Below are 16,008 nucleotides of genomic sequence, written 5' to 3' on the forward strand. Positions count from 1 at the left end.
CCAGGAAAGGCATGGAAGGCCTACTCTTCACAAGAGAGACCCTATTTGGAGATTAACTTGACAAATGGATCTCCAAAGCTACTGCGAGTAAGTCCACATATCTTCCTTCTGCAGCTCCCCCAACCAAGAAGACCTACTCAGGACCTACCCTACAGTCCTTTTGGACTGCCAAGTTTAAGGGCAGAGTCAGAGGCACTAGAGGTAAACCACGCAAACCAGCAGCTGCCGGTTCTCAGGAACAGAGCTCCGTTTCTGCTTTCAAAACCTTATGCATGACGGTGGACTGTGTGGCCTGGAAGACTGACAGGTGGGAGCCTGTCTAAAGAATTTCAGTAACATCTGGACAACATCATGCCAGGATCCCTGGGTCATAGATCTTATTTCCCAGGGATACAGACTGGAATTTCGGGAGCTCCCACATCACAGATTCTTCAAATCAGGCTTACCAGCTTCACAAGACGCAAGTACAACCTTACAGGATGCCATTCAAAAACTGGCACAGACTCAGGTCATTGTTCCAGTTCCACCTCATGTGCTCAACAAGGGGTACTATTCCAACTTGTTTGTGGTACCGAAACCGGACACTTCGGTGAGACCGATTTTGAATCTAAAATCGTTGAACCCGTACTTAGGAGTGTTCAAATTCAAGATGGAGTCTCTGAGAGCGGTGATCTCAGGAATGGAGGAAGGAGAATTCCTAGTGTCTCTGGATATTGAGGATGTGTACCTTCACATTCTGATCTGGCCGCCTCACCAAGCTTATCTACGCTTTGCACTACAGGACTGTCACTACCAGTTCCAGGCCCTGCCATTTGGTCTCTCCACAGCACCGAGGGTGTTCACCAAGGTGATGGCAGAGATGATGTTTCTACTTCGCAAGCAGGGAGTGAACATAATTCCATACCTGGACGATCTTCTGATAAAAGCACCGTCCAGGGAAAGGTTGTTGGACAGCATTGGTCTCACAACCAGACTACTCCTGGATCACGGGTGGATTCTAAATCTTCCGAAATCTCATTTAGAGCCAACTCGGAGGCTCCCATTTCTGGGAATGATACTGGGCACAAAGTCACAGAAAGTTTTTCTTCTGTTGGAAAAGGCATTGGTAATCCAGTCGATGGTTCGGGATGTCTTGAAGCCAACCCGGATATCGGTGCATCTATGCATTCGTCTTCTGGGAAAAAATGGTGGCCTCTTACGAGGCTCTTCAGTATGGAAGGTTTCATGCGAGGCCCTTCCAGCTGGATCTGTTGGACAAATGGTCCGGATCGCAGCTTCGCATGCACCAGAGGATCCATTTGTCGCCAAAGGCCAGAATCTCCCTTCTGTGGTGGCTACAGACTTCTCACCTAATCGAGGGCCGAAGGTTCGGGATTCAAAATTGGATTCAGCTAACCACAGACGCAAGTCTCTGAGGTTGGGGAGCGGTCACCCAGGAGGTGCAGTTTCAAGGAGGATGGTCAGGTCAGGAAGTCGCCCTTCCAATCAACATTCTGGAACTCAGGGCTGTATACAACGCCCTTGTGCAGGCCTCATATCTTCTTCAAGATCGGACCATTCAGGTTCAGTTGGACAATGTGACGGAAGTAACATACATAAACCGACAGGGAGGAACGAAGAGCAGAGCAACAATGTCAGAGGTATCAAGAATTCTCCTCTGGGCAGAAAAACACGCTGTGGCGTTGTCGGCGGTCTTCATTCTGGGAGTAAACAACTGGGAAGCAGACTTCCTCAGCAGACACAAACTGCACCCGTGGGGGAGTGGGGCCTTCACCCGGAGGTGTTCAGGTGCTTGACATGTCGATGGGGATGTCCACAAATTGACATGATGGCCTCTCATCTCAACAAGAAGCTCAAGAGGTATTGTTCCAGGTCGAGAGACCCACAGGCAGTGTCGGTGGATGCTCTGACAACTCCATGGGTCTTTCAGATGGTGTACGTGTTCCATCCACTTCCGCTGATCCCAAGAATTCTGAAAAGAATAAAAAGTTCAAGCAATTCTCATTGCTCCGGATTGGACAAGAAGGGCCTGGTATACGGAACTTCTGGAGATGCTCCTGGAAGATCCGTGCCCTCTACCTCTTTGCAAAGATCTCCTGCAACAGGAGCTGTTCGTCTATCAAGTCTTGACATGGCTTTGTTTGACGGCATGGAGGTTGAACGGCTGATTCTAGCCAGGAGAGGGATTCCTGACAAGGTCATCCCAACTATGATCCAAGCCAGGAAGGAGGTAACGTCTAAACATTACCACCGTATTTGGAAGAAATATGTCTCTTGGTGTGAGAGCAGAAAATATTCTGCTGTGGAAGTTTATCAGTAACGTTTCCTGCTTTTTCTGCAGTTGGGTGTAGATGTGGGCCTACGTCTGGACTCCATAAAAGTCCAGATTTTGAGTTTTTACATGTTCTTTCAGAAACAATTGGTGTCTCTTCCTGAGGCCCAGACATTCTTGAAAGGGGTACTGCACCTCCAGCCTCCCTTTGTGCCTCCCTCGGCACCTTGGGATCTCAATTTGGTATTGCAGTTCCTTCAATCGGACTGGTTTGAACCTTTACAGAAGGTAGACGTAAAATATCTTACGTGGAAGACCGTCACACTGTTGGCCTTGGCTTCTGCAAGACGTGTGTCGGAACTGGGGGCATTGTCTCACAAGAGTCCCTTTGTAATCTTCCATGAAGACAGAGCTGAACTCTGGACTCGTCGGCAATTCCTTCCGAAGGTGGTGTCCGCGTTTTACATTAACCAACCTATTGTGGTTCTGGCTGTTACGGACACCTCTGCTACTTCAAAGTCTTTGGATGTTGTGAGGGCTTTGAAGGTTTATGTAAAGCGAACAGCTCGTCACAGGAAATCCGACTTGCTGTTTGTTCTCTATGATCCCAATAAGATTGTGTGTCCTGCTTCTAAGCAGTCCATTGCACGCTGGATCAGGCTGACTATCCTGCATGCTTATTCCACAGCAGGCTTGCCGGTTCCGAAATCTGTTCAGGTCCACTCGACTAGGTCGTGGGTTCTTCTTAGGTGGCTGCCCAGGGTGTTTTGGCTTTACAGCTCTCCCAAGCAGCTACTTGGTCAGGTTCAAACACGTTTGCAAAGTTTTACAAGTTCGATACTTTGGTCTCTGAGGACCTTCAGTTTGGTCAATCAGTTCTGCAGGACCCTCAGCACTCTCTCACCAGGTTTGGGAGCTTTGGTATTTCCCCATGGTACTAAATGGAACCCCAGTATCCTCTACAACGTAAGAAAAAATAGGATTTTAATTACCTACCGGTAAATCCTTTTCTCGTAGTCCGTAGAGGATACTGCCCCGCCCGGTGCTTCGTTCTTCCTGCAATGTTAAGTATTGTTGTTTGGTTCAGCTGTTGCTGTTCCTGTTTCAAGTTTGGTTAGCTTGGCTTCCTCTTGTTTGTGTGTGCTGGTTTGGAATCTCGCCACTATCCTTATCTATGCTTCTCTCAAAGTATGTCCGTCTCTTCGGGCACAGTTTCCTAGACAGAGTCTGGTAGGAGGGGCATAGAGGGAGGAGCCAGCCCACACTATCAAATTCTTAAAGTGCCCATGGCTCCTAGTGGACCTGTCTATACCCAATGTTACTAAATGGAACCCCAGTATCCTCTACGGACTACGAGAAAAGGATTTACCGGTAGTTAATTAAAATCCTTTTTTCTTTTCATTTATTTGATATTGCAGTAGTTTACGTCCTATTGTCTGTGTTAGACTACATTTCTGTGTAATTTAGTTTCCTTTAGTATAATTTTTCAGATTGTTCTGTTTTTTTACAATGCCTTTGTGGATAACCCCTTTCATGATTGGTTAGTTTTCCTCCATTAGTTCAGTGCACTCCGCAACCTCCCCCCCCCCCTTCATGGCCTCTTAATCCCCTGACCCCCCCCCCTCCCCCACCTTGGTCCACTTTACATGTCCTGTATGTGTATTAGCTTTTTTGGTCAGTGGATATGTTTGCCAAGGGAAATTGTTCAAAGGCTTTCCACTTCTGTGCTGGAGTCCAGTTTTTGCAGAAACTATCAGGAATAATTCTCCAGTGCAGCTCAGGATTACAGGGGCTTTGTGGAGAGTGCTTCACGGCGGCAAAATGGCTGGGTTCCCCTGCAGCATGGCCACTGCCATCTTGTCCCAGGATGTGCTAGAACTAGTAATACAATTGGCTTGTTCCAGGTCTTACATGTTGATGGTGATCCCTCTTCCTTGCCGATAGCTTCCACACTAGGCTATTGGAGCCACCTTGGGTACAGGGCTTATCCAAGTCCATACGAGGCCTTGTACAGGTGTCCAACTCTCTACAACAGACGTTAGACCTGGCTGTCCTCCAGAGGTCATCCAAACATCCTATGAATACTCCCCTACACTCTGGGTATGAGTCAGACTCCAAGGTTTCATCTCCTAGAGTTGTCCTCCTTAAAAGGCGATGACCAATTTAGGCTATTAAATGTGGCAGGTGCAGCACTCCAGACAGGTCTCGCTTCTGCTTCTTATCTAGGGGAGGGATCTGTTGATTCCAGCATCCTGTCCACTATCGTCCAAGTATCGTCTGTTATAGCTGCCAGGCAAGAAATGTGGCTCTATTCCTGGCTTGCAATCTTTAAATTCAAGAAATACCTTGAATATTTTCCATTTAATGGAGAAGTAATGTTTTGTCCCAAACTGGTAAAAATCATTGTGGACTCCGAGTCTGCTTTCCATCCTGATGTAGCTTCTGAACCCAGGAATTCTTCCTTTCCGTCCTTTCATCCTCAGGGCAAGTCAAGATTTCAGCCCAACTTTGAGAGCTGTTTCCTCGTACAGAGGAGATAAGTCCAAGGTCAGACAAACTTTGGTCCTGATTCATTAAAGATTGCAAATAAAAAGCTGTTCGTAGCAGCCTTGCCGTCACAGTGTGGTTTGCGGGGCCAAGGTAACTGCATCTCGAGATGCAGTCCTTGGCCTCGCCGCTCCTGGAAAATGAGGGCAATACGCCCCCGTTTTCCTGAATGCTGGCCGCCAATGCCCCTCCCCGCAAGCGACTCTGCCTGTCGGTCAGGAAGAGGCGTTTGTATTTTAGAGATGAGCTCGCAGGACCCATTCTGCACATGCGCAGAACAGGTCTTGCGCATGTACATTTTCCCACCATTAGGAAACTGCACATACGATCTCTTAAGTGATCCATAATGAATCAGGCCCTTGGTCAGGATGGAGTCGGGGTCCAGGGTCCTGATGATTAATAGACTGCATGACTGGGCAGACTGCCAACTTGGGGTGTCCAAAGTAGGAGGCTGTCTTTTAACTGTCTTCGAGGCATGGCTGTGAACAATGTCTGACTCCTGGGTGCAAGGCATAGTGTGTTGGGGTTAAGCTTTGGGCTTCCAGGAGGCCCATCCTTACGTCCGCACCCTAGTTCTGCATTATCAAAGAGGGACTGGCGTTTACACTAATCTGTGTCACATACAGAAAACTGGATAGCTCCTTCCACCCCATCCTCATCTTACCAAATCTGAATGTCTTCCTCAGGGTTCCCAGGTTCAGGATGTATCCCTCCAGTCCGCCATACTTGTCTACCCTTCATAGCGTAGCTGGATGTCAAGGATGTCTGTTTACATATTTCTATTCGGGAAGACCAACAGCAATTCCTCCGCTCTGCAGTTCTCTCAATCATTACCAATTGTGGCCCTTGCCGTTTGATTTATTGATGAGCTTGTTTTGGAATTACCTTCTAGGATCCCACTCCACATTCTGTATCCTTGGGATCATTTGGCAACTTTTGGACATCTATCCACCACCGTGAACTTTTCAATATACATATCCCTGCAGCTTCAAATGGACTTTTTCTAAGGCTGTTGCAGTACCAAGGGATCATCAACTTATCCGGAAAAACAACATTGCTCCACAGTGACTGCATTTTATTGGATGTTGTCCTAGCCAAAATCATTGATAATTCCTATACATGTGGGAGTGGACTTGCAATAGATATCCTATGTAGGGAGGTGTCTATATATGAATTTCATTGCTAACAGTAATTATTACATACCCCTATGTTTTAATATGTATTTTAAGAAATAAATTGTGATTTTCTTTTATGAAGCAATCCATCCTATGTATATGATTTACAGCCAGCTCTGGTACACTTTTCAGCTTCTGATTTATTGATGGCACCTGGTGTCTTCACAAAGGTCATGTCCGTGATGGCGGACAATCTTCATCTTCATGGACTCCAGTTTATCCCACTCCTGTATGACCTTCTCATTGCAGCTTAATCGCCTGCCATCCTTTAGGAGCATCACCTACTCACCTCCAGGTCTTTCAGGTGTACCACTGGCTCATAAATTGTTGCAAGTCAAGCCTGTATCCATTGCAATCTTTGTCACTGCTGGATACCCTGTCCCACAAAGATTGTGGCCTTACAGAACATGGTAAGGTCTCTCCTTCGGATGCCGAGTCATCTTTGCATACAAGTTTTGGGCAAATTAGTTTCCACCTTTAACTTAATTGAATATGTTCAGTTTCACGCCAGACCTCTCAAGACGGAGCTTCTTTCCAAATGGAACCACTCTCACCCTTCAGCTTTGGTCTCAGTTTCTCTCCTTGTCCAGGAAATGTGTCACTCTTTGCTGTGGTGGCTTCGGTAGTCCCAGTAGACAGGGAATGCCCCTCTTTTGTTCTGGACTGAATACTGTTCACAACAGATGCTAGCCTGAGCTAGCCTACCACCATTCAAGGGTTGATGGACGACACGGGAATCCCGCTTTCCAATCAACATTCTGGAGCTACAGCAATCTGCTAAGCACTTAATTAGAAGAGTCCTCTTCTTCAGTGTGAGGCGGTAAAGGCCCAGTCGGACAACGTGACAGGTCCAGTTGTCCCACAGTACAGACACAGACAAAACCCACATTCATCAGTATCAGTACCAGCACCAGCACAGAAGCAACCCACATTCCATTCCTTTAGCTACATACTGATACGACATACATTTATCCTCCTTCATTTCAGGTACAGACAAAAACATCCATCTCCCCCACTTAGGGGCCCATTTATAAAAAAAAAATTGTGGCTATTTCCTTGAAAACACCCTGGTCACACATAGGAACAAGGCCAATTATCCTACAGCTAACCGCCCAGCATAATGAAAATATTATATCCTCTAAGTGACCATGCACTGGATTACAATAGTGCACTGGGGGCAGAGCCGCCTGTACTGCCCTTATTAAATGGCAAATACAACACGGCCTGGGCTTTCATTAACTCACAGAAGGTGTCAGGAACTGGTGAAATAACATATACATGTTTTATACCTGCCGCAGTTGACAGCAGTGGCAGAGTTAGCACAGCTGCCCCCTTTGACCGCTCTCTTCTACCAGGCAATGTTACTGTAATGCTGTCCTCATGTTCTGTCATTCTGACGCTATTCTACAGTGCTGTGGATGCTTTGGGCGCTAAATAAGTAAATAAAAACCCCAGTAGCGTCACCAGACAGACAGCAGAAGAAATGCAATTGTGTCTCTCCGTTCAGGAGGGGGGTTGTGACACGGCCAGAGCCTGTGATGGGGGTCAGAGTGTATGGTGGAGGAGATTTGGGTGGCTGGGGATTCACTATAGGCCCCTATGTCTAAATAAACTTGTGCCTGGGCAGCCGGCACTATGGGTATGATTGGTGCCGTACAAGAGCCACAGCCAGCTAGTCACAGGGGCCACAGCCATTGTCAGGAACCACATCCACCCAGCCACAGGGGCCACAACCATTGACAGGAACCACAGCCAGCCACAGAGGCCACAGCTGGCCATAGACACCAGTAACGGGCCACAGCCAACCAGGGAGCCTCACCTTTCAGTATGCTTTTCAGTATGCTCCTCTTCACCAGCCCCGTGTGTACCTGCGAGCCAGACAAGAACTTCCTCATCTGCTCAGAGTCCAGGGTGCTCTTCTCCTCTACGGTAGCCGGGGGGTCACTGCCATCTTCCAGCGGCAACCAGCTTCCGAATGTACTTCTACGGTACTGGGGGGTCCGCCTCCAGGCCGGCGCTGCAGTCATCTCCCCTGTCCGGGTCAGACATCGCCACAGAGCGGAGGCTGCAGGACAGTGGGCCTAATTCAGACCTGATCGTAGCAGCAAATTTGTTAGCAGATGGGCAAAACCATGTGCACTGCAGGGGGGCAGATATAACGTGCAGAGAGAGTTAGATTTGGGTGGGTTATTTTGTTTCTGCGCAGAGTAAATACTGGCTGCTTTATTTTTACACTGCAATTTAGATTTCAGTTTTAACACACCCACCCAAATCTAACTCTCTCTGCACATGTTATATCTGCCCCCTAACAAATTTGCTGCTATGATCAAGTCTGAATTAGGCCCTGTGACCGGAGATGGCAACGGAATCTCTGAGTGACAGAGTGAGCGGTGAGCGGGGGGGGGGGGGGGGGGGGGGGGGCTGGGGGGAGGAGCTCTCACACTGATGGCAGTGCCACATCGACTAGAAGGGGAGGTAGCAGGATTAATTTGGACCCGGAGAAAATGCGTTGCTTAGCAGTCATCACAGCACGTCCTGGGTCCTTTTTTAAAACTATGGGTCTGTTTCCTAAGCCTTGGATGGCGATAAATCTGACAAAGATAAAGTCCCAGCCAGTCGGCTCCTAACTGTCATTTTTCAAACCCAGCCTGTGACATGGTAGTTAGGAGCTGTTTGGCTGGGACTTTTATCTCAGTCCGATTTATCTACATCCAAGGCTTAGTAAATAGACCCCTTTGTCCCTTAATGCTTATAACGCGTAAAATCACTGAGTGCTCTGCAACATAAGAGGCTGCCCTGCTACCAAGTAGACGCTAGTGCATTGGATTAGGTTGGTCCTCCAGTAGGCAAACTCTTTGACCAACCACCGGGTGTTAGACTTGGTGAATGCCCACTTCCTGGATGACTCTGCCGGGTGCCTTGGCCGAGCAACATTGAAGGGAGGCTCCATGGCCCTCTGTGCGCACCTTCAACATTTTCTACAGTTTTGACACCTTCACTTACAGAGATGCCAGCTTTGTGTAAAGGGTGCAGCACAGGAGCATTCCCTCCCTTAGGGGACAGCTGTAGGTCATCCCAACATTTTCCATGACAATAATGGGATAATGGGATTTTAGTTCTTACAATACAGATTTGTTCTCTTGTGAGTGAGATGGCAGTTCTGGGCAGGATTGCTAACATTGAGCGTTTTTTTTATTTTTATGAAAATGCATCTTATTCGCATCGCTGTGCGACTAAGACGCACAAATAGAATCTGCTAATTAAAATATGTGGTGATGCAGGCCCATGGGTCTCTCCTTGTGTGTATGCTGGCATCTTCCTTCTCTCTTCCTACTCCCTGTCCTTAGGGCTTTGTTAGTATTAACTGGTGGCTGCAGGCAGGCGGTGGGGTATAGGGGAGTGGAAGTTTGAAGCTTAACCTTTTGGTGCCCAGACTCCTTTAGCTCCACCTGTAGCCAACGTTTTCCAGTATCCCAGGATTTATCAGGTAAGACCCAAAATCCCATTATCCTTCCTATTATTACCATGACTACCCATCATTACTATTGCTGATATAATTGTTGTTTATGGGGTGTAGGAGTATTCTAAATGCTGGCTGCATTCAATGCATTTAATGGGAAAGATTCAATTCATCGAGAGGTCCCGTAGGAACCTTGCGTGATGTGAAGGTGCACGCACTTCCAGGTACTGTAGTACTGTGAACACTTATTGTTGCTCTCACCTCGATGGGTCAGTTTCAGTTAGCCACAAGAGTCCGTTGAACTTTGCACAATGCGCGTCTGCACAGGTTTCTAGTTATAACGATAGAAAAACCTCACTTGTTTTTGCTTGAACCTCTGTGGGTCACAACCAAGAACATGCAAGGAGTATAAAGCTGGGTGAACACTGAAGCGATGGGGATTAGTTCCAACATCGGAACAAATCCCGTCATCCCAGATTGCCCGTGCACATTGGAGCGACTTTAGTGAAGGATGGAACGATCATAATCCATCCTTCATTAGCATACTACAGCAGTGATAATGAATGATAAGTGAATATATTTATTGAAATGTAAAAAAATACTTTAGTATTTTCCTTTAGGATTTTTTCATGATTTTTCATGACTATAGTCCACCATGAAAAACACTGGGATCCACTGATCCATGCTCCTATGTACATAGGATCCTATGTAGGATGCAATTTTATGATTTAAGAATATAGAACCAGTTTTAATGTGAGTATAGTGCAATCTATTCTTTATTTTATTGTTCTTGCATACAAAGACCTGGCACAAATTTAGAAAAGTCATTTTGAAATCGATCTAAAAATGTAAATAATTAATCTGTTAGTAAATGTGTGTTGTAGCCCCTGAAACACAACATCAATTTGGATTGATTTAGAATGATTAAAAAAATGTACCTTTTTTACCACCTGATGTGCACTGTAGAATATAATAGAATACTCCTTAGCATTCAAAAAATATTGATTCTGATTCTGAACATTGCAATGGTTTTTAAATCTTGAGCAAATTTATTATAAATACAGTCTTCATAGAAATGCAATAAAAATAATTGATATACTATATAGTTTATTTGCTTGACTCAGCTGCACACCTCTTATTTACCTGCCGGTATCCGGATTATAGATCTACTCTAAAAACATCTACAGTCAATAGGTCTACCACTAATGGTAGACAAGCAAAAGATCGACAGGGTCAAAAGGTTGTCATATGAAAGGTAGACAGTTCAAAAGGTCGACAGGGTAAAAAGGTCGACATGACACACATAAGGTAGACACAAGTATTTTTTTCATTTTTAAAGCTTTTTCATACTTCAGCATCCACATGGACTACGATTGGGAATAGTGGACAGAGTGCAGTGATAGTGGAGTGAGGTACCTTGCTGCGAGCCATGCAAGGGAACGTGGTACACCAATGTTTGTGGCAGAAAAGTGACAAAAGACCCCCCAAAAAAACCACAAAAAAATTGTCTACTTTTTTGTGTTGACCATTTCCATGTTGACCTTTTGACCCTGTCGACCTTTCCTACAGTCTAACTATTCTAGGTCAACCTTCTGACCATCTCGACCTTTTGATCCTGTCAACCTAATGCATGTCTACCATTAGTGGTAGACCTATTGACTGTAGACCTTTTTAGTGTAGATATAATAATCCACACACTTACCTGCCTTGTTGTTGGTTGTAAGTTTGTATGGTGTAGGCCTAGTACTATTGTGATTGTCATTGGTATTCCTGCTGTAGAGGTGCTTTTGTTTAGAATTTGGAGTTCTGGGGATGAAGAATCCTATGTAATTTAGTTTCACCCAATGAATTCTTCACAATGTTTCCAAGGGGCCAAATTAACTGTGGCACGTGCCACCTGCTGTCTGTCTGAAGGAATGGGCTTCTATCGATAGCTATTCAATTGTTGCTTCGATAGACGCCCATTAGCTGCAGCAGACTAGGGATGGACACTAGCCATCACATCGCAACCATATGATGGTAATACCATTGCAATGCTTAGTCTTTGCGCATGCGCAGAAGCAGTCATATCTTCATGCATGCGCACTAGCTGAGCTACGGACACCACTTATGGGTGTTCGCAGCTGAAAAAAGAGTGGTCAGCCATCGGATGGGCATCAGATAGCTGTATCCGACGGCTGGCAACCATCGGATTCCCGCAATTCAATGGAAAAAGTATCCATCAAATTTAAAACATCAGTGGTTGCTAACCACCGATTCCAATATCCATCCCTATGGCAGACACATTTTTTCTTGCCAGAAAAAAATGTGTTAAAAAGTCCATAGTTTGGACACCCATTCAGGTTTTTTCCAGTGGGTTTAGTCGCTTTGCGTGACTAAACCCGGAGCTGACATGTGCCTTAACTAGCAGTTGGGCATTGAATAGCTACAATAGATGCCCATTGCTTATGACTCCCAGCAGGAGGCGCAAAAGCAATTGAATTGGCCCCCAAGTAATCAAAACAGTAAGTTTGTTGCTGAATACTAGAAGAGATCAAAAATGGTAATACATGTAAAAGTTCATTCTACCTTTTAGGTGGAACACCTACAACCCCTCCTCATGCCTGGATTCCTTGAGGTACTCTTCTGAGTACACTATCCACTGCAGTGTTGGGGTCCCTGTAGACTTTGATGCCACGCAAGAAGTAGGCCGCAGCAGATTGCTATTTCACCTTGTTTCCTGAATCACCATAACACAGCTACTGGTCACCAATGCAATGATCTAAGTGCAAAGATGTAACAATCCAACGTTTGGCATTGGGATACCGAACTGTGATTGTTGGAAGTGGGGTCAAGCATTCTGCAGCCAACTCCTAATCTGGCCCTTATCAGCAGTGCTCTAGTTTCCTAGGGGACAGCGCTGATGAGAGACCCCCACATTTCAGTTCAGTGGGAAAAGGGGCGTGGAAATCTGAAAACAACACCAATAAGGGATTAAACTCATGTCTTTTGATTGTTCATAACATGGAGCTTCATTTTAATATCTAGCTGCTTTGTTTAAAACAATCCGCTAAACAGTATTTGTTTTACAGTTTTCCTTTATCCACAGAATAAACATATGCTGTTAATGTCCTCTAATGCGCAGTAGTGTAAATCTGTATTGTACACTGCACTAGGGAGGATACATTTCCTGCACAGGTTTCTCACATTGACAGACTTTAGACTTTGACTCATTTTTCTATTCATTTTGTATTTATATAACAAGTATTTTAATTAACTTCTGTTGTATGTGTTGTATTTTCTTGCAAATAGCAATCTCTGGCAGGCCCTGGAGCAGTAGGAGCAGCAAATGCCATAGATATTGAAGCCTTTAAAAGACAGCAAGCCCTTACACAAGCAGGTATGTCAACAACAAGCTGCTCCTAATAATGAACAAAGGCTGAATATGTAAACCTACTTCTCATGTACATTGTCAGTCCAACATGCGCCACTGAATGAATTGCCGGAATGCCTGTCAAAAAGCTGCAAATCACTGATCCCAATGTTAGCATTCCTGTGTGGTTATACTCAATCCATAAAGTTATAGTAAATCTTAGTAAATTAATTACATCTTAAAAAAACGAGTTTTATTGTAAGAATTTACCTTTGTTAAAACTCTTTCTGCGAGGTACACTGGGCTCCACAAGAAATGGACAGTGGGGTGTAGAGTAGGATCTTGATCCGAGGCACCAACAGGCTCGAAGCTTTAACTGTTCCCAGAATGCATAGCGCCGCCTCCTATATCACCCCGCCCCCCTGCACAGGATCTGAGTTTTTAGTTAACCAGTCCAATGCAGTAGCAGGAAAAGAGACGACAACGGTCAGTAGCCACAACACCGCATTCTCACGACAGGAGACGTGTCAGCGGCTAATGCTATACCAACCCAAAGAAGCTAAGTGCGTCAGGGTGGGCGCCTTGTGGAGCCCAGTGTACCTCGCAGAAAGAGTTTTAACAAAGGTAAGTTCTTACCATAAAACTCATTTTCTGCTGCGGGGTACACTGGGCTCCACAAGGAATGGACAATGGGGATGTCCTAAAGCAGTTCCTTATGGGAGGGGACGCACTGTAGCGGGCACAAGAACCTGGCATCCAAAGGAAGCATCCTGGGAAGCGGCAGTATCGAAGGCATAGAACCTTATGAACGTGTTCACAGAGGACCACGTAGCCGCCTTGCACAATTGTTCAAGGGTCGCACCACGTTGGGCTGCCCAAGAAGGTCCAACAGACCGAGTAGAATGGGCCTTAATGTGATCAGGAGCAGAGAGACCAGCCTTCACATAAGCATGTGCAATCACCATTCTAATCCATCTGGCCAGAGTTTGCTTGTGAGCAGACCAGCCCCGTTTGTGAAACCCAAACACAACAAAAAGAATCAGATTTCCAAATAGGAGCAGTTCTCTTCACATAGATACGGAGAGCCCGTACCACATCCAAAGACCGCTCTTTGGGAGACAGATCAGGAGAAACAAGTGCCGGAACTACAATCTCCTGATTAAGGTGGAACGAAGAAACCACCTTAGGTAGATAGCCGGGACGAGTCCTAAGAACCGCCCGGTCACGGTGAAATATCAGATATGGGGAACTACAGGACAAGGCACTCAAATCCGACACTCTTCTAGCTGAAGCAATAGCCAGCAGAAACACCACCTTAAGGGAAAGCCACTTAAGGTCAGCTGAACCAAGAGGTTCAAATGGAGACTCTTGTAACGCCTCCAAAACCACCGACAAGTCCCAAGGAGCCACAGGCGGGACATAGGGAGGTTGGATACGCAACACGCCCTAAGTAAAGGTATGCACATCAGGTAAGGTCGCAATTTTTCTCTAAAACCACACCGACAAGGCAGATATTTGAACCTTGAGGGAGGCCAGACGCAGGCCTAAGTCCAGGCCCTGCTGAAGAAACGCCAACAACTTGGCTATACTAAACTTGGAAGCGTCATAATCGTTAGATGCGCACCAAACAAAGTAAGAATGCCAGACCCTATAGTAAATCTGAGCCGAAGCCGGTTTCCAGGCCCGCAACATAGTTTAAATGACCGCCTCAGAAAACCCTTTAGCCCTTAAGACGGAAGCTTCAAGAGCCACGCCGTCAAAGACAGCCGGGCTAGGTCCTGGTAGATACAGGGGCCCTGAACGAGGAGGTCTGGGCGTTGTGGAAGTAGAATTGGACGCTCTGACGATAGGCCTTGCAGGTCTGAGAACCAGTGCCGTCTGGGCCACGCTGGAGCTATGAGAAGCAGAATTCCTTTTTCTTGCTTGAACTTCCGAATTACCCTGGGCAGGAGTGACACCGCAGGGAACACGTACGGCAGCCGAAACCTCCACGGTACCGCCAGCGCATCCACAAATGTTGCTTGAGGATCCCTTGTCCTTGCTCCGAAGACCGGAACCTTGTAATTGTGTCGAGACGCCATCAGATCTACGTCTGGAAGGCCCCACCTTTCCACTAGGAGTTGAAACACTTCTGGATGGAGGCCCCACTCGCCGGCATGCACGTCCTGACGACTGAGAAAGTCCGCTTCCCAATTCAGGACTCCCGGAATGAATATTGCCGATATGGCCGGTACATGGCGTTCTGCCCACTGTAGAATCCGTGAGACCTCCTTCATTGCTAGGCGGCTTCGAGTGCCGCCTTGATTATTTATGTAAGCCACTGTGGTGGCGTTGTTCGACTGTACTTGAACAGGACGGTTCTGAATTAAATGCTGGGCTAGGTTCAAGGCATTGAAGACCGCCCGCAACTCCAGAATATTGATCGAGAGGAGGGACTCCTCCTTGGTCCACCGCCCCTGAAGGGAGTGTTGCTCCAGCACCGTGCCCCAACCTCTTAGACTGGCATCTGTCGTCAACAGGACCCAGTCGGATATCCAGAACGGACGGCCCCTGCCTAGTTGTTGGTCCCGGAGCCACCAGAGCAGCGACAGACGGACCTCCGGAGTCAATGAGATCATTTGAGACCTGATCTGGTGAGGCAGGCCGTCCCATTTGGCTAGAATCAGCCTCTGGAGAGGGCGAGAGTGAAATTGAGCGTACTCCACCATGTCGAATGCTGACACCATGAGTCCCAGCACCTGCATCGCCGAATGTATCGACACTTGCGGACGAGATAGGAAGCAACGAATCCTGTCCTGAAGTTTCAGGACTTTCTCCTGAGACAGGAACAACCACTGGTTGTGAGTGTCCAATAGTGCTCCCAGATGCACCATGCTCTGAGCAGGGATCAGGGATGACTTCTTCCAGTTGATGAGCCACCCGTGGGCTTGCAGAAACCGGACCGTCACATCTAGATGACGCAGCAGAAGTTCTGGGGAATTTGCCAGGATTAACAAGTCATCCAAATACGGCAGTATCCTGACCCCTTGACGGCGGAGTACCACCGTCATCACCGCCATGACTTTTGTAAAGACTCGCGGAGCCGTTGTTAAACCAAAAGGTAACGCCCGAAACTGGTAATAATGGCAGTTGCCAATCGCAAATCTCAGGTATTGCTGATGAGACACTGCTATAGGAATATGCAGGTAAGCATCCTGTGTAT

General features: G+C 46.7%; 1 protein-coding gene across 8 annotated transcripts in view; it reads left to right on the plus strand.

The window, feature by feature from the left end:
* The window catches only part of LOC135069306 (E1A-binding protein p400-like), a 318,615-nt gene that overhangs the window by 58,572 nt on the left and 244,035 nt on the right, over window positions 1-16,008 (plus strand). For all 8 annotated transcript variants that reach the window (XM_063964668.1, XM_063964667.1, XM_063964670.1 and 5 more), the window contains one exon: window positions 12,746-12,833. In XM_063964668.1, coding sequence (XP_063820738.1) covers window positions 12,746-12,833 — 88 coding nt within the window. The remainder of the gene's footprint in view (window positions 1-12,745; window positions 12,834-16,008) is intronic.

The sequence above is a fragment of the Pseudophryne corroboree genome, chromosome 1 (genome assembly GCF_028390025.1).
Source record: "Pseudophryne corroboree isolate aPseCor3 chromosome 1, aPseCor3.hap2, whole genome shotgun sequence".
NCBI lineage: Eukaryota > Metazoa > Chordata > Amphibia > Anura > Myobatrachidae > Pseudophryne > Pseudophryne corroboree.